Source organism: Rhinopithecus bieti, unplaced genomic scaffold (genome assembly GCF_001698545.2).
Source record: "Rhinopithecus bieti isolate Rb0 unplaced genomic scaffold, ASM169854v2 scaffold_1014, whole genome shotgun sequence".
In the NCBI taxonomy this organism is placed as follows: Eukaryota; Metazoa; Chordata; class Mammalia; order Primates; family Cercopithecidae; genus Rhinopithecus; species Rhinopithecus bieti.
Window position 1 is genome coordinate 970,936 of NW_016803499.1, and position 18,591 is coordinate 989,526.

At 39.8% G+C, this 18,591-nt stretch overlaps 1 protein-coding gene across 2 annotated transcripts in view; it reads left to right on the top strand.

The window, feature by feature from the left end:
- Positions 1-18,591, top strand: part of MICU2 (mitochondrial calcium uptake 2) — a 120,777-nt gene that overhangs the window by 85,813 nt on the left and 16,373 nt on the right. For both annotated transcript variants that reach the window (XM_017886323.1, XM_017886313.1), the window contains 3 exons: positions 2,216-2,298; positions 9,375-9,440; positions 13,928-14,025. In XM_017886323.1, coding sequence (XP_017741812.1) covers positions 2,216-2,298; positions 9,375-9,440; positions 13,928-14,025 — 247 coding nt within the window. The remainder of the gene's footprint in view (positions 1-2,215; positions 2,299-9,374; positions 9,441-13,927; positions 14,026-18,591) is intronic.

An 18,591-nucleotide genomic window follows, 5' to 3' on the forward strand; every position in this document is an offset into this window, starting at 1 on the left:
GTGATCTGCCATCTGCAAGCCGTAGACCCAGAAAAGCTGGTGGTGTAATTCAGTCCTCGTTTGGTGGCCTGAGAACGAGGGGAGCCAGTGGTGTCAACCCCAGTCTGAGGGTAGAAGATAAAATGTCCCAGCTCAAGAAGTGAGGCACAAAAAAAGGGTGAATTTCTCCTTCCTCTGCTTTTGTTCAGCAGAGTGGATAATGCTCACCCTCACTAGGGAGGACAGGACAGCCTGCTTTACCAAGTCTACCTATTTAAATGCTCATCTCACAGACACACCCAGAAACCGTGTTTGATCTGGCTGCTCAAGATGTTCAGTCTGACACAGTCAAACTGACACTTACCACCAACCGTCACAACCTCCTTACTAGTAACAGTACCTGATGAACCATACTTTCTTTTTTTAAGTATTAGGACTCTACTTCAACTATTACAAAATTTTCCACTGTATCAAAGAGAGGTAATTTCAAGTAAAATTACTTTTTTATTCGGTGAAATTTCAATGTTAATGTCTCTGTATATTCTAAAGCTTATTTTCTGGTATGTTTTATTTTCTCTCTTTCAGGGCTAATTTCATATACTGAGTATCTTTTTTTGCTTACAATCCTCACTAGTAAGTATCCCATAGTTTTTCTCAGAGATCATGTGAAATTCTTTGTTCTTACCAAACAGGATTTTAAAAGTTTGGTATTTATGTCTTTATCATTAAAAACATTGATACCTTAGTTTCTATATCTTCAAAATGATAATGTTGGATTAGGTTATCCCTGTGGGTCTCTTCTACCTCCTGTGCACTGTAGCAGCCCATTGCTTTGTCTCTTTAATAGGAAGTTTGTTGAACAAGAGAATCATAGTGGTAGTCTTGGCTTTAAAAATGCTTATCTGACATTATACAAAATACCTAAACAGTACTCTTCAAAATGTGGAGGTCATGGAAAACAAGGAGAGACTGAGACACTGATACAGATTAGAGAAGACTCAGGAGACATGACAGATAAATACAACATGGTATCTTATATTTAATCCTGGAAGAGGAAAACAGCATTAGTGAAAAAACATGAAACCCAGATAAAGTCGATAGTGTAGTTCATAATGCTGTGCCATGTTAATTTATTAGTCTTTATAGATGTACTGTGGTTATGTAAGTGTTAACATTAGAGGAAGACCAGGTGTGGTAGCTCACCCCAGCACTTTAGCTTGAGCCCAGGAGTTTGAGACCAGCTTGGGCAACATGGTAAAACCCCATCTCTACAAAAAAAATTTAAAAATTTGCGAGGTGTGATGGTGCACACCTGTAGTCCCAACTACTTGTTGGGGCTGAGGTGGGAAGATTGCTTGAGCCCAGGAGGTTGAGGCTGCAGTGAGCTGTGATCACACTACTGCACTCCAGCCTGGTGACAGAGTGAGACCCTGTCTCAAAAAAAAAAGAAGGCCGGGCGCGGTGGCTCAAGCCTGTAATCCCAGCACTTTGGGAGGCCGAGACGGGCGGATCACGAGGTCAGGAGATCGAGACCATCCTGGCTAACACGGTGAAACCCCGTCTCTACTAAAAAATACAAAACTAGCCGGGCGAGGTGGCGGGCGCCTGTAGTCCCAGCTACTCAGGAGGCTGAGGCAGGAGAATGGCGTAAACCTGGGAGGCAGAGCTTGCAGTGAGCTGAGATCTGGCCACTGCACTCCAGTCCGGGCGACAGAGCGAGACTCCGCCTCAAAAAAAAAAAAAAGAAGAAAAGAAAATTAGAGGAAGCTGAGGAAAGAGTATATGGGGACTCTCTGGACTCTTTGTACTATTTTACAAGATTTCTGTAAGTCTAAAATGATTGCAAAATACATTGTTGTTTTTTTTAAGTACTCTGAGAAAGGGAAATAAAAAGTAATCATTAATTTGAAAATAACCAATGTACTGTAAGAATATAGAAAAGCCCCTACTAGAGCTAAAGAAATAAATTAAGCCTACAAACTAATTTTGCATTGAAAGGCAGAACACTTACTGGGCAGAGCAGCAGCACCTATGGAAAGGGTGTTGGAAAAGACAGGGAACAAAGCCATAACACCAAATATCAGCCTTTGGAATTGTTATAAGAAATCATTATTTTTCTGAGTAGGCACTTACTCATACAGTTTCTGCTAGTTTATGTCAAATTTGAAGATCTCTCTATCTGCAAATAACTTGCTTTTCATCAACATTTAAATATTCATTTTTCACTTCACTGCAGAACCCCATTCTGGATTTCATGTTGCTTTTAAAATGCTGGATACAGATGGTAATGAGATGATTGAGAAAAGGGAATTTTTTAAGGTAAGTAGATGCTAACTATTTTAGGTTTATCGTAAAATACCTGGATGTTTGTGTGATGATTTCACATTTCCATTAAAATCCAAATTGTATTCATTGTTTGCATATGAACTATCAGGAAATTATTTGGACATTCAAAAATACTAAATTTTCTGTAATACAGCCGTGAAGACACCAATAAGTGAACTGTATAAGATTCCGAAAAGAGAAGTAAGCTGAAGTATCTGTTTTTTAGGGTTATATTTTTATGATTTCAGCAAATAATATGGTAAGAGTTCCATAGGATATATATATTTTAAAGAATATGTGTTGAAGCTATGCTAAAATACTAAAATTATTAAAGAAATACAAAATAATATAATAAAACTTAAGCCTTCATAAAGAATTGGAAAAAGTGAAAATGCCGCAATAGTTATAAATTGGTACAAATTTTCCAGGAATTAGCTCTAAGGCTAATATTTGAAGAGCTGAAAATGTGTTTAAATGGTATTTTCTAAGATGTAACTCTAGAACACCCAACAAGTAAATTTCACTCTGTTCCCAAAAATTTGGTGGTAATACAAAAAAATAAAAATAAAAAATAACTCAATGCACGTCAACAGTTTGATATGTGCCAGTTAGGGTTAAGTGTCTTTAATCTTTTGCAGTGCTTTATGGAGAAAAGAAAACATAGATAAATATATAGTATAGTGCTTAGCACATACTAGCTATCATTGATGAATTAATGAGTGCTTATGTAAATAACAAATTAGGCGTGTACATAAATGGCTTATGACATTTTTTAAAAAGCCTTTGTGATATGAAGCAAATGAACCTCGTACATTGCTGGTGGGAATAAAATGATACACAAATGTTAGAAAACAAAACCTGGCAGCTTCTTTTAAAGTAAAATATATCCTTGGCATATGACCTAGCAATTCCACTCTTATTTAGTCAAGGAAAATGTATTCACCCAAGACCGGTATATTAATATGCATAGTTGCTTTATTCATGATAGCCAAAACTAGAAACAACTGAAATGTTCATCAAGTGAGTGGATAAACAAATAGGATCCATACAATAGAATACTTAACAGTAAAAAGGAACAAACCACTGATAAATGCAGCAACATGGACGAGTACATACTGTATGTTTATATCTATTTGAAGTTTCAGAAAAGGGGACTTGCCTAATAAAAGCAGATCACTGGTTGCCTGAGGCCAGGAGGGAGTGAGGAATTAACTGCAAAGAAAAACGAGAGAACTTTTGGAGTACTGGAAATATTTTAGATCTTCTTTGGAGTGGTGGTTACATTGGTATATAAATTTGTCAAAACTCTTCCAGTGCATGATCTTGAAAGCAAAAAATGCATTTTAAAGGGGTACATTTGCCGGGCGCGGTGGCTCACGTCTATAATCCCAGCACTTTGGGAGGCCGAGGCGGGCGGATCACGAGGTCAGGAGATCGATACCATCCTGGCTAACACGGTGAAACCCCGTCTCTAATAAAAATACAAAAATGTAGCCGGGCGTGGTGGCGGCGCCTGTAGTCCCAGCTACTCGGGAGGCTGAGGCAGGAGAATGGCGTGAACCCGGGATGCAGAGCTTGCAGTGAACCGAGATCCCGCCACTGTACTCCAGCCTGGGCAACAGAGCGAGACTCCGACTCAAAGGGGGGGTGGTTCATTTTACTGTATGCAAATTGATTCAGAATCCATCTTGTTCTGGAGCCTATGCTCTTTCCTCAGTGTCAGCCCTCCTCATTTGAAGAATTCTTAGGAGACGTGAGTTGAGAAAGATCCTGACTCTGAGCTTGGAAATGTTGGGCTTGAGCAATTGAATGGACATTCCTACAGATAGACAAGTATAGCAAGCAACTGGAGATCAGTAATGTGGCCAGGATTGGGGAACATCCTCATAGGGGGATAATTATGTCCTGAAAGTATAAGACCCCAAAGGGGAAGAATATAGAGTGAAAAGGGATAAGACCAGAGACTTGGGGGAGCAGTGTTTCGTTTACGAGGTCAAACTGAGGTTGAGAAGCCAAAGAATGCACCAGAGAAGGAGCAGAACAGTGAGCAGAATTCCAGAGAGTGCAGGATAATGGAGTCTGAGGAAGACAAGAGCAACTGGAGAGGGAGTGTTCAAAGACACCGAACTCGGGGCCAGACACGGTGGCTCACGCCTGTAATCCCAGCACTTGGGGAGGCTGAGGCGGGCGGATCACCTGAGGTCGGCAGTTTAAGACCAGCCTGACCAACATGAAGAAATCCCATCTCTACTAAAAATACAAAAAATTAGCCGGGCATGGTGGTGCGTGCCTATAATCCCAGCCACTCAGGAGGCTGAGACAGGAGAATCGCTTGAACCCAGGAAGCGGAGGCTGCGGTAAGCCAAGATCACGCCATCACACTCCAGCCTGGGCTACAGGAGCGAAACTCTGTCTCAAAATAATAACAAAAATAGTAAAAAAAAAAATAAAGACACCAAACTCTTAACAATAAAAACTGGGCAGCTAGTTGGGGACTGAGTAGAGAGCCCCTGAAATTGTGTAGGTCAGTAGGAACCATTACAGAGCAGTTTCAAAAGAGTCGTGGGGACCGACACCACAGAGCAAAAGGCTGAAGAGGAGTGAATAGAACTTCAAAACTGGTGGCCGGGCGCGGTGGCTCAAGCCTGTAATCCCAGCACTTTGGGAGGCCGAGATGGGTGGATCACGAGGTCAGGAGATTGAGACCATCCTGGCTAACACGGTGAAACCCCGTCTCTACTAAAATACAAACAATTAGCCGGGCGAGGTGGCAGCGCCTGTAGTCCCAGCTACTCGGGAGGCTGAGGCAGGAGAATGGTGTGAACCCGGGAGGCGGAGCTTGCAGTGAGCTGAGATCCGGCCACCGCACTCCAGCCTGGGCGACAGAGCAAGACTCCGTCTAAAAAAAAAAAAAAAAAGAACTTCAAAACTGGTAGCAGTAGATAAAAATATTCATTTGAGATATTTGAGGACTTAATCAAATAGCTCAAATAAATATTTGAAGGAAACATGTTTGCACAAGTAGGACCTGAAATACCAGTGCCATAAGTCACAAGGTACCATGCAGTTACTTCTCTCTACCTTGAAGACAAGAAATGGATAGATTTAAAACTATTGTTATTCATAGGGGGTAATTTGTATGAAAAGGCCATGTACCTAAATCAGTGAAATTCTGTTAGGTTAGCTAAGCCATGAGGATTTGCACTTACCATAATCCTCTCCGACCTGGAAGGATTTTATTTCTGTTTTTATTCCTGGGAGTCACAAGGCACACAGAGCCAAATCTTGGGAGTACTGGACCCACTGTACACACATCCGAGAATAGGAAAGCTGGAGGCAATTTTATAAAGTGGGCGTAGCGGAGCCCCCGGTAATAATAGTGGGCGTCATACTCATCAGCACCAAAGTTTTGATACACTGTGGTAATGTTTAGTGATGTGTGGCCAGATCACAAAGTCTGCAGACAAAGGAGATTCTGAGCATGAAACTGAACATGAAAAAAGGCAATAGAAGACATATTGTTGTTGTTTTCACGGGGCTACATTGATGTGCCTTTCACTGTACAGTCCTTATTGTACCTGCAGCCTCTACACCTGAAATTGTTATGCATACCTACTTTAAAATCCTTTCTGATACATTTTTTCACGCAATAGCTTAGCATGCTGAATTTATGGAACAATTTCTGAATACCACAGATGTCTCCATAAATGTTGGAAAATTGTTTTATGATCACCTCATGAATTAAGAAAATATCAGAAAGAATATGTAAAGATACATCATTGATTTTGTTTTTAAGTGTATAAAGGTCACCATTGTAAACATGAAAGAAGATTCTTTGTGCTCATCGTAGAAATGAACCACTAAACTTGATAACCCATAGAGCTGATACAGCATGTCATTAAAAAAAAAAAGCATTGAAGAGGAAAAACTACTTTTACATTAATTATTTGAATAGTTATTTCACTTTCATGGTCTTTGTATTAGTAAACCTAAGTATGTAGCATGCGTGTGTGTGTGTGTGTGTGTGTGTGTAGACGGAGCCTCGCTCTGTCACCCAGGCTGGAGTGGTGCCGTGGCACAATCTCGGCTCACTGCACCCTCCACCTTCCAGATTCAAGCGATTCTCCTGCCTCAGCCTCCCGAGTAGCTGGGATTACAGGCATGTGCCACTGTGCCCGGCTCATTTTTTGTATTTTTAGTACAGACAGGGTTTCACCATGTTGGCCAGGCTGGTCTCGAACTCCTGACCTCAGGTGACCATCCATGTCGGCCTCCCAAAGTGCTGGGATTGCAGGCTTGAGCCACTGTGCCTGGCTGTATGTAGCGTCTTCTATTTGAAATTTTCTTCAAAGAACCAAATAGTTCTTTTCACATCAAAAAAGCGTATTTTAAAAGCAGGGATTTATCTTAGCTTATCTAAATGTTTTCCTAGTAGACTTTATTTATTGCTCTCCCCACCATATATGTACTAGAAAAGTAATGAGAATCACTTTAATACCTAAAATGCAACAAAGTGATTTGAGTCGCAAATGTAAAAGTAATAATGAAGTATGGTAATAAAAGGCTTGTGAAGATGTCCTAAAATACAGATTGCCTCACTTTGTTACTTTTGTGTTTTGTGAATATTCATGTTTCATTAGCATTCAGATCTGAAAACTGTGTTAGTAAGTGTATTGCTTACTTCTTTATCCCAAGAACTCATAAAGTACCAACTGTCTGTGTGAGCTGTTCTCTGTCAGCTAATAATAAAAAATACCAACCGTGATCAAAGCCAGTAATGGTTAATCCATTTAATCTTTACCTTGATCAATGGTACATGTGCTTATGTGGGATACATGCCAGGGTTTTAGTGCAGTCTCTCTAAACAGTAGATTAATGACAGATCTGTTTCCTAGTATCGGTTGCTCTTAGGTGGTCCTTTTATTTCACGTTGCTTTCATATTGGTGGGAAGGACTGCACACTTAATATAGTAGCATTATAGTTTTGTCATACTAAATATACCTGCTAGAGTTATTTTTAAATAAATGTAGATACCTTTTACATGAGTTATCAGGGAAATGCAAGTTAAAACCACAACGACATATGACTACGCTTAAGAGAATGACCAAAATTAAAAAGACTAGTCACATCAAATGCTGGTGAGAATGTGAAGGAACCAGAATTCACTTTGGAAAATGGTTTGGCAGTTTCTTATAAAGTTAAACAGATCTGTTATCCAAAAAAAGTTAAAACTCACATCCACAAAATTGAGTTGTAAAAGATGTTTGTGGCATTTTGATTCACAATAGTCAAAAACTGGAGCCATGAAAACATCTATCAACAGATGAATGAATAAATAGTGCTGTATTCATAAAATGTAATAAAACGCAACAATAAATGGCAACGGACTACTGACAGGCAAACAACATGGGTGAATCTCAAGACCATTATGCTGAGTGAAAGAAGGCGGATACAAAAGAATACATACTGTTTAATTTGATTTATTTCAGTTTCTAAACTAGGAGAAACTAGGTGGGGAAAACAGAACTGTCTCTGTGGGAACAAGAATAAAAGAGAAACCAGGATTGACTGGGAAGAGACACAAAGAAACTTTGTCAAAATTGTATGGCTGATATTTGTACATTTTAATATATGTAATTTTTCCTGAAGAGCTGTAAATAATAATTGGGAGGGGGACAGGGAGCAGGCAGAGGTACAGATGAGCCAGGAATGGCAGAATACTGATAATTATTGAAGATAAATAATGTCTATATGGTGACTTATTGTAGAATTATGTTCATTTGACTTATGTTTGAAATTTTCTGTAATAAACATTTTTAAGAGGTTCCAGGGGAATAAGCACGGGGAGAAATGTTTGGATATTGAACTTGGCATTATTTGATTGTCAAATTTTAAAATAAAAGGCAAAATAGATATAAAGCTTTTTAACTTTTTTCCCTAAAATAAATAAGTAGGGGAAAGGGGGGCATTGAAAACTGGCTGAGAGATTTAGAGAACTAGAAATAAACCACTTGCCTAAAACAAACATAATAGAAATGGCTAAATTCAAAATAATTAATATGGAATTAATTGCAGCAGTTTTCAAACTGTTAAATAGCCTAGAAAAAAATGGATAGAGATTTGTCTCCTAACTGATTTGAATCCATAGTTTGGGATTTTGTCTACATCTGATTCTTTTAAAATGCTTTCTTTTTTAAATGTGCTTTCCATATGAGGATTGATACAAATGATTCTGAAAGGCAGGTAGGTTTTTTAATGTACTCAATTTCAAAGTACTATTTACAATATCCCAATCAGTAGAAATGTAAGTCTTTAAATTATTTTAATGTGTTTTAAATGCATAAAGGGAAAAGGAAGACTATGTGTATGAAATAAATAGCTTTTTAAAAATTATAGGCCGGGCACAGTGGCTCATACCTGTAATCCCAGCACTTTGGGAGGCTGAGGCGGGTGGATCACGAGGTCAGGAGATCGAAACCATCCTGGCTAACATGGTGAAACCCCGTCTCTACTAAAAATACAAAAAAATTAGCTGGGCGTGGTGGCAGGTGCCTGTAGTCCCAGCTACTCAGGAGGCTGAGGCAGGAGAATGGCGTGAACCCAGGAGGCGGAGCTTGCAGTGAGCAGAGATCATGCCACTGCACTCCAGCCTGGGTGACAGAGCGAGACTCTGTCTCAGAAGAAAAAAAAAACCTATTTGCTTGAAAATGTTGCCATAAACTAGTGATACAACTAATTATGAATAAAAATTCTCTTGAAAGGACAGCATAATCTTGAAGTTCTTATAGAGTGCTGCCTAAGAACATGTATCTATTAAATAAGCTAGCTTTCTTAGTAGAAAATTATAGTAATAATACTGTTAATACTTTTGTTATCTCTTTTGTCCTTTGATTCTTACATTGTCTAAGAGAAAAAGATAATAGGAGTTATGATTAGAAAGAATTTAAGTCAATATTTAGCAAACAACTAGTATATATTTTATAGCAACAACAAGTTGGCATCTGTTTTTTAGGTTGTTTTGAAAAATCTGGTAGGCACACATGTAAACTCATGTTTGCAATCTTTATAGCTGCAGAAGATCATAAGTAAACAAGATGACATGATGACAGTGAAAACTAATGAAACTGGATCTCAGGTATGTACAGATGATTTCCAAACAATTGATATTTATAATAGCTACTCTATTCTGTTTGTTCAGATATTCCCAATAGTTACCAATAGATTTGGTATCAGCAATTTAATTTTTTTAATAGTCATGCACCACATAACTTTACAGTCAACAGCAGACTGCATATACATGGTAGTCTGAACAATAGGCTGTACTGTATAGCAGAAGTGTGTAGTGGGGTATGCCATCGAGGTTTGTGTAAGTACACTCTGATGTTCGCACAGTGACAATCACTGAACAATGCATTTCTCAGCAATACATGACTGTTTTAAATATATGTGCTCTATTTACATGTTCCTGAACTCAGGTGGTGCACCGGAGTGTGTAGGTAGAACAGAATTTCCCTCCCAGTCACACAGTTCTCCTCCCTGGGCAATTATTGCTTTCAGTTTCTTGTGTATTCTTCAGAGAGATTTTTATGCATATATAAGTATACATGTAAATAAGTAGATACATCTATATTATTTTTTCTGTTTTAATATAAGCGGTAACATACTATGCATTGTTCCATACTCTTCTTTTTTAAGTTAATATATGTAAAAATGTCTTTTTTTTTTTTTTTTTTTTTGATACAGAGTCTCAGTCTCCCAGGCTAGAGTGCAGTGGCGCGATCTTGGCTCACTGCAACCTCCACCTTCCCAGTTCAAGCGATTCTCCTGCCTCTGCCTCCCAAGAAGCTGGGATTACAGGTGCATGCCACCCACACCCAGCTAATTTTTTGTATTTAGTAGAGACGGGGTTTCACCATGTTGGTCAGGCTGGTCTCAAACTCCTGACCTCATGTGATCCACCCACCTCAGCCTCCCAAATTGGTGGGATTACAGGTGTGAGCTACTGTGCCCCGCCCGTACTTTTTTTAAAAGCACTCATTAAAACAAATAGGGCAGGGAGGTGGGCATTGAACTTGGTAAAGAGCATCTATAAAAAACCTACAGCTAAACTTATTGATGAAAGACCGAATTATTTTCTGCTAACATCAGGAGCAAGGCAAGGGTGTTCATTCTTGCTACTCTTGTGCAATACAGTGTTGAAAGTTCTAGCCACTCCAATAAGGCAAGACAAGGAAATAAAAGGCCTACTGACTGGAAAGTTAGAAATGAAACAGTCTGTTTTCATAGATGGCATTGTCTCTGTAGAAACTCCCAAGGAATCTGCAAAAAAATCACAAAGCAAAACAAAACTTCTAGAACTAATAATTGATTTTAGGAAGGTCACCAGGTACAAGAAAATGTACAAAATCAGTCACATGTGTATATACTATCAGTCAACACCGGGGACACTACAATTTTAAATATAATACCATTTACAGTTTTCAAAAAGTAATGAAATCTCTTCAGCAGATGTTGCTGGTACAACTGGATATCTGTGTGTAAAAGAATAAAGTTGGATTCCTATCTCACACTATATATAAAAATTAATTCAAATGGATGTAAGAGTTAAACTTACAGAACTCTTAGAAGGAAACATAAGAACAAAGTTTCATGGCATTGGATTTGGCAACAGTTTCTCAGATCATGATTTCTAAAATCACAAGCGACAGAAGAAAAAGTAGATATGTTGGATTTCATCAAAATTAAAAATTTGTCACTTTGGGAGGCTGAGGGGCAGATCACGAGGTCAGGAGATTGAGACCCTCCTGGCTAACACAGTGAAACCCCATCTCTACTAAAAATACAAAAACTAGCCGGGCGAGGTGGCGGGCGCCTGTAGTTCCAGCTACTCGGGAGGCTGAGGCAGGAGAATGGCGGGAACCCGGGAGGCGGAGCTTGCAGTGAGCTGAGATCTGGCCACTGCACTCCAGCCCGGGCAACAGAGCGAGACTCCGCCTCAAAAAAAAAAAAAAAAAAAAAAAAAAAAAATTTGTGTTCATCAGAGGACACAGTGAAGAGTGTGAAAAGACAACATGATGGAAGAAGGTACTTGCAAATCACATATCTAATAAGGGTCTACTATCAGTATATATAGAGAGCTCTTCTTACAGTTCAACAACAAAGTGATTAACAACCCAATTAAAAACGGGACAAAGGACTTCCAATATTTCTCCAAAGAAAATAGGCAAAAACAAGCACATAAAAGGGTACTCAGCACCTTCCAAATGACTAAAAACAAACCACTGACACACTGGATGGTTGCAAGGAGGCAGAGAAACTGAATCACTCATTGCTAGTGGGAATGTAAAACCACCACTCTGGAAAATGTGATTGTGCTCCTGGGATTGTACCCCAGAGAGATTAAAACCTGTGTTCGTACACAAATGTTCTTAGCAGCTCAATTTGGCAGCATCCAGTCCAAACTGGAAACAATCTAGATATCTTTTGGTGAATAAACTGTGGGACTCCATTACCATGAAATACTGCTCTGCAATAAGAAGAAACACAATTGATATGGCGAAAGATGCAGCAACCTGAATGAGTCTCCAGAGAATTATGCTGAGGAAAAAAAAAAAAATGCCAGTACTTAAAAGTTACAAACTGTATGGTTCTATTTATATAACACGTTTGAAATGAACAACTTATGGAAATGGAGAATTCATTAATAGTTGTCAGAGGTGGGAGTTACAAACTGATTAAAGATTACAAAAATGTATGATTTCTATATAAACATGATTTGAAATGACATTATGGAAATGGAGAATTCATTAATAGTTGTCAGAGGGTGGGAGCTGAGGAAAGATGTGGCTATAAAAGCAACCTGAGGGATCCTTGTGGTGAAGGAATGTTCTGTATGTTGACTGTGAAGTTGTGATATTTTACCATAGTTGTGTAAGATGCCTCCATTGGAGGATCCTGAGTAAAGGCAGAGGATCTTTTTGTATTGTTTCTTACTTAGCATTGCGTGTGTGAAATCTGTAGTTACCTCAACATAAAAAGGTAGTTTCTTTAAAGGTCTCGTGAGGAGTACTCATTTGTTCCTTGGGTTATCAGTTCTTCTAGACTGGGTTTTTGGGCCTTTTGCCTGATTTGTTGTTTTGCTATTTCTTGCTACAGTGTCTTTGTATAGTTGTCATGCCTTATATTTTCCTCATGCTCATGCTCTATCCAGAGCCTCTCTGCTCTGGTAGAGCACGAATGAGAGTCTCCTTAATACTCTTCCCACGCTATCTAGAACTAATTTATCTTTTCCCCTGAGCTGCAGGTGATGCATTTGGTCCACCATTTTGTATACTAAAGGAGAGAAGGGAGTTCCCTGGTCTAAATGTAACCCTTGCTAGAGCACCTAGACTCCACTGTCTCTCTGTGAGTCTATTAAAATGTCCCAGACCACAGCCCACTCCACCCTCCAAGGTGTACCCCATTCTGATTATTCCCTCAGTTTAACATAGTGCCCTGAAAGCTAGAAGCCCTTGAAGCCCCTTCTTCACTCTGCTCAAGTCCCACCAAGCTCCAGGGAGGACCTTCTTCTGAGGAGTTTGCCATGACTTGTCTCAGGGTTGTCTTCTCGCCCTGTTAATCTACTTATCACAGAATTCAAGGTGTTGATGAACTCCTCCTAAGGCAGTAAGCTGACATCCCCCTTCTACTTCTGAGAAGCAGGGTTGGGAGTGGTGGTAGGATTAGGAGACACGCTAGACTGTCCCACACCTGAGTCGAGTGTTTCTCTGACTGCTCTTTTTCAAAATTTGTGGCTTAACCTTGTACCTGCTTTTGTTACTTGGTTGCCAATGGTTTTTTTGTTTTTTAGCAGTTTTGTTATTTTTGTTATTTTATTAAAGAATTAAGAATGTGCGAATCTGCCTCACTTACTACATTTAATGGAATTCTCACCTGTTAATTTTATAATTAGGAAAAGCGTTTTGTTTCTTGTATTTTGTATTCTTCAGAGATTTTTATGCATATATAAGTATACATGTAAATAAATAGATACATCTGTGTTATTTTTTCTATGCTTATATGTTTTAATATAAGCCGTAACATGCTATACATTGTTCCACACTCTTCTCTTTTAAGTTAATATATGTAAAAATGTCTTTTTTTTTTTTTTTGGAGACAGAGCCTCACTCAGTCTCCCAGGCTAGAGTGCAGTGGCGCTCTGGAGAATACAAAAAAAAAAGCAAAGTGTTTTGCAAGTATTTCCAACATTCAACAAAAGCTCAAAGACTTTCTTGCTTTAACTCTCTCAGTCCTGCTTCATTAGTAAAGGCCTAGAGATCATATTTTGAATTAACATTTATTTCACTATTCTAAACTTACTTTTTGGCCTGATCTAAGATCTTGTCTCATGCTGAAGTCCACCTTGAGTATTTTAGCCCTTACTGCTTCTTGCCTACTTAGCAACAATGGTTATGGAGTGTTATGCAAAATAACAGAAGGAATGGCTCTATCCCTCTTTTACAGCTTTTGTTGTTGGTGTTGTTGTAAGAAGAATCCTTTCTGGATATTATTCTAAGAGTTCCACTCTACAGATTCTATTTTTCTTATTTATAATTATTTTAAATTATTGTAATTTTTTAATAGGAAGCAACAGTGAAAGAACCTGAAATTAACACAACTCTTCAGATGCATTTCTTTGGAAAAAGAGGACAAAGAAAACTTCATTATAAAGAATTTCGAAGGTAAATGCAAATATTTACATTCATTTAGGGAAATTTTATGGGTAAGAAATAAAGAGAAACAGAATATATTCATTTCCCAGAACTGCAGATCATAAAACTAAAATACTGTTTGTGGATTTTGTGGATCTGTATAGTATTTATAATCTATGAAATAGAAACTAAAATTAGTATGCACAAAATATTCTAACTTATAGAAAATAATATTTGTTTCATAGAATACAGTAATTCTTTTTAGTAACTTATTGTCTGCAACAAAGAACCATGCCCCTAGCAATCAGTTGTTCTTTAGGCAAAACAAACCAACCCAACTTAAAACAACAACCATTTGTCATTTTCATGAGTCTTTGAGTTGGTTGGGCAGTTCTCCTGATTGGAACAGGATTGGCTGATCTTGGCTGTACTCTTGAATTTGCAGTCTGCTGATGGGTTCGCTGGCTGCTGGCTTTTCTAAGATGGTCTCAACTGGGACACTGCAGCTCTGCTTCATGTAGTCTCTCATTCTCTAGCACAAGGGTTGGCAAACATTTTCTGCAAAGGCCTAAAGAGTAAAATATGGTCTCTGTCACAACTATGCAACTCCATGGTTGCAGTGTGAGAGCAGCCATAAACAGTACATTAACAAATAGACATGACATGTTCCAGTAAAGCTTTATACTAACATTAGTTTTAAGTACTTATTTAACCTCCCTAAGCTCATTTCTTTATCCAAAAAGTGGACATGACAATGCTTACCTTATATGATTATTGTAAACATACAGTGTCCTGTCTACCATCTTCCCAATGATAATAATTCCATGCACAGTGAGACAGTGCGCCTCCCTGTGCTACTCCACTAACCACAGTCTTAAAACAAATATCAAAAAGCAGTACAGAATAGTGGGGAAAAACACTGACTTGGGAGGCAGGAGACCTGCATCTTATTCAGCTGAATCTAGTTTAATAAAGATTTATTGAATGTGATATATGCTATTATGTGTCAAATTACCCCTCAAACACTAGGGATAGTACCTTCTGGAAACTAGTAAACATGCAGAAAAACATGTAAACACATTGTAGTCAGTGCTTTCTTCGATAAATAGGGTATCTGGGTAGCACAGAGATCACTTAGTGTGCCCTGTGGTGAAGGTTGGGACTTGGTGATCAGGGAAGGCTTTCTGGAAGAAACACAAAGCTGAATCTTGACAAACTAGCAGGGATTAACAGGCAAAAGTGGTTTGGGCAGGGAGGCATTTGAGGGAATGATAACACAGCAGGAGCAAAGACGTAGAGGCATGAAAGTGTGTGGTTTGTAAAGGGAATGAGAAGCAGTAGAGTTGATAAAGCAGTAAGCGTAAGGTGAGGAGAACGGAGGCTGGGAAGTACGTGCTTACCTGTGTAATGGTTTTATACACCATAAGATAGAGGTAGCTTGTTGATTAACTCAGTGATGAGAGGCCCTGAAGAAGGCTACGTGAAGGATATTTGGTCAGATGTGCTCATCACTCTGGCAGCAGAATAAAGGATAGGTTTTATGAGAGAGAAGACCATTCAGATATTCCAGAAAAGAAGAGCATTGGGCTGGGCGCGGTGGCTCACGCCTGTAACCCCAGCACTTTGGGAGGCCGAGGCAGTGTATCACGAGGTCAGGAGATGAGACCATCCTGGCTAACATGGTGACACCCCGTCTCTACTAAAAATACAAAAAAATTAGCTGGGCATAGTAGTGGTTACCTGTAGACCCAGCTACTTGGGAGGCTGAGGCAGGAGAAGACGTGAACCCGGGAGGCAGAGCTTGCAGTGAGCCGAGATTGCGCCACTGCACTCCAGCCTGGGCGAAGGAGCGAAACTCTGTTTCAAAAAAAAAAAAAAGAAAAGAAAAGAAAGAAGAGCCTTGAACTAGTGTCGTGGCAATAAGGATTTTGAAGTGGAAAAGATTTCCAGACACAGGAGATAAAATTGTAGGGCTCAGTGATTGATTAGATTTAAGGAATGAAGAAGAATGCATGAAAATCCAAGTGCCTCCTGCACTTCAGCCTGGGTGACGCAGTGAGACTGTCAAAAAAAAAAAAGAGAGAGAGAAAGAGAAAAGAACGTTAAATCTGGCCGGGCGCAGTGGCTCGTGCCTGTATCCCAGCACTTTGGGAGGCCGAGGCGGGCGGATCACGAAGTCAGGAGTTCAAGGCCAGCCTGGCCAACGTGGTGCAACCCCATCTCTACTAAATATGCAAAAATTAGCTGGGTGAGGTGGCAGGCACCTGTAATCCCAACTACTTGGGAGGCTGAGTTAGGAGAAGTGCTTGAACCCAGGTAGCAGAGGTTGCAGTGAGCCGAGATTGCGCCACTGCACTCCAGCCTGGGCAATAGAGTGAGACTCTGTCTCAAAAAAAAAAAAAAAAAACAACGAAATCTAAGTTTCTGAATTATATCCTAATCCCACTAGTTCCAGTTTACCTGATAGCTACACTGAGTCAATTAAGCTCTGTAGAACAATTTTTTTCAACAAAATTTTAAACCGTATCTCGGCCGGGCGCGGTGGCTCAAGCCTGTAATCCCAGCACTTTGGGAGGCCGAGACGGGCGGATCACGAGGTCAGGAGATCGAGACCATCCTGGCTAACACGGTGAAACCCCCGTCTCTACTAAAAACTACAAAAAACTAGCCGGGCGACGTGGCGGCGCCTGTAGTCCCAGCTACTCGGGAAGGCGGAGACAGGAGAATGGCGTGAACCCAGGAGGCGGAGCTTGCAGTGAGCTGAGATCCGGCCACAGCACTCCAGCCTGGGTGACAGAGCGAGACTCCGTCTCAAAAAAAAAAAAAAAAAAAAACCCATTCCCTTCTTTTTTATTTAAAATACCCCTCTCTCAATGTTTTTTAAAGTTCCAAAAATATCATAATTTAAAACAAGGAAAGCTATTATCATAATACTGATATTATCATATTACTGATAATTTTTCAAACTATATTCACAGTGATACTAATATATCACTCCTCTTTACTTTATGGTTCCCTAACTAGTTAACTTTTAAGGTTGTTTCTCACCTTACTTTTCTTCAACGGGAATGATTTTATTTAGAATTCTTACTTTAATGTTTTTTAAATTAGTTCTTCTATAAATTATGGGCCCTGTGAAATTTGTCATACCATCACGCAGTTTTTTAAATCCAATTAAATTAACAAAAGCTTTAAACATGAAAATTTTCAGGAGCTTTCTTAGATATTGCAAAGTGTCCCTAAAGTTAAAATTGTAATTATACTAGGCTGGAATTTATGGCAATCATAAGATATCTTTTACATTTTGCTAAGTCATAAAATAACAGAAAATGGCTGCTAATAATATTTCCAAAAGCTTGCACCAACGTACTAGCCAAATTAATCATTGATATTCCACATTTTTTCATATGTATTATTTAGAGCTTATACTTTTGTGTTTCTGGGAGTATAATGTTATAACATGTTTAACTGATGAAGGAGGCAAAGGCTGAAAATACAGGAGTGACAGGGAATTGCTAGAGGAGCAAGGTCCCTGAAGGGAAGGAAGTACAGGAATATAGATGGGATTCAGAGTGCAGCATGGACAGGAAAAGGGACTCCCTGCCCGTTGTGAAAGGAAGGAGAGGGTGGGGAAAAGGATGCATGTGGATGTTGTTACAATTTTTAGTGACAATAAGAAAATGAATGAATTTATTAAACAATGATTTCTAGTTTCTGTAGGAAGCAGGGGCAAAGTCATATGCTGAGGATAAACAGAAAAGAGTGTGAAAATGAAATAGCCTCTATGTAAAATCAAGAAGACACATTTCCAGGCTAGCAGAAGAGTGTCTGTAAGGGTCAAGGACCCAGTTGAAAATGTGCACCATGAGTTTGTGCAAATACCACTATATACAGTTAGTTATAGTATGGTTTTCTTTAAGCCATACTTGAAGAAGGCCTTTTGCAGCCCATTAGAGCTGAGGTTGTGGGTGAGAAAGTGGAAAGCCGTTAAGAGCGGAGTCTGGAGCTGGGCGTGGCGGCTCACACCTGTAATCCCAGCACTTTGGGAGGCCGAGGCAGACAGATTGCTTGAGCCCAGGACTTCGACAGCAGCCTGGGCAACATGGCGAAACCTCATCTTTACAAAAGAGATGGGTGTGGTGGTGTGCACCCATAGGCCAAGTTACTTAGGAGGCTGAGGTGGGGAGGATCACCAAAGTCCAGGGATGTCAAGGCTGCAGTGAGTTGTGATCACACCACTGCACTCCAGCCTGGGCAACAGTGAGACCCTGTCTTTAAAAAAAAAAAAAAGAAAGAGCCGGCCGGGCGTGGTGGCTCAAGCCTGTAATCCCAGCACTTTGGGAGGCTGAGACGGGCGGATCACAAGGTCAGGAGATCGAGACCATCCTGGCTAACACTGGGAAACCCCGTCTCTACTAAAAAATATAAAAAAACTAGCCGGGCGAGGTGGCGGGCGCCTGTAGTCCCAGCTACTCGGAGGCTGAGGCAGGAGAACGGTGCGAACCCGGGAGCCGGAGCTTGCAGTGAGCTGAGATCCGGCCACTGCACTCCAGCCCCGGCGACAGAGTGAGACTCCATCTCAAAAAAAAAAAAACA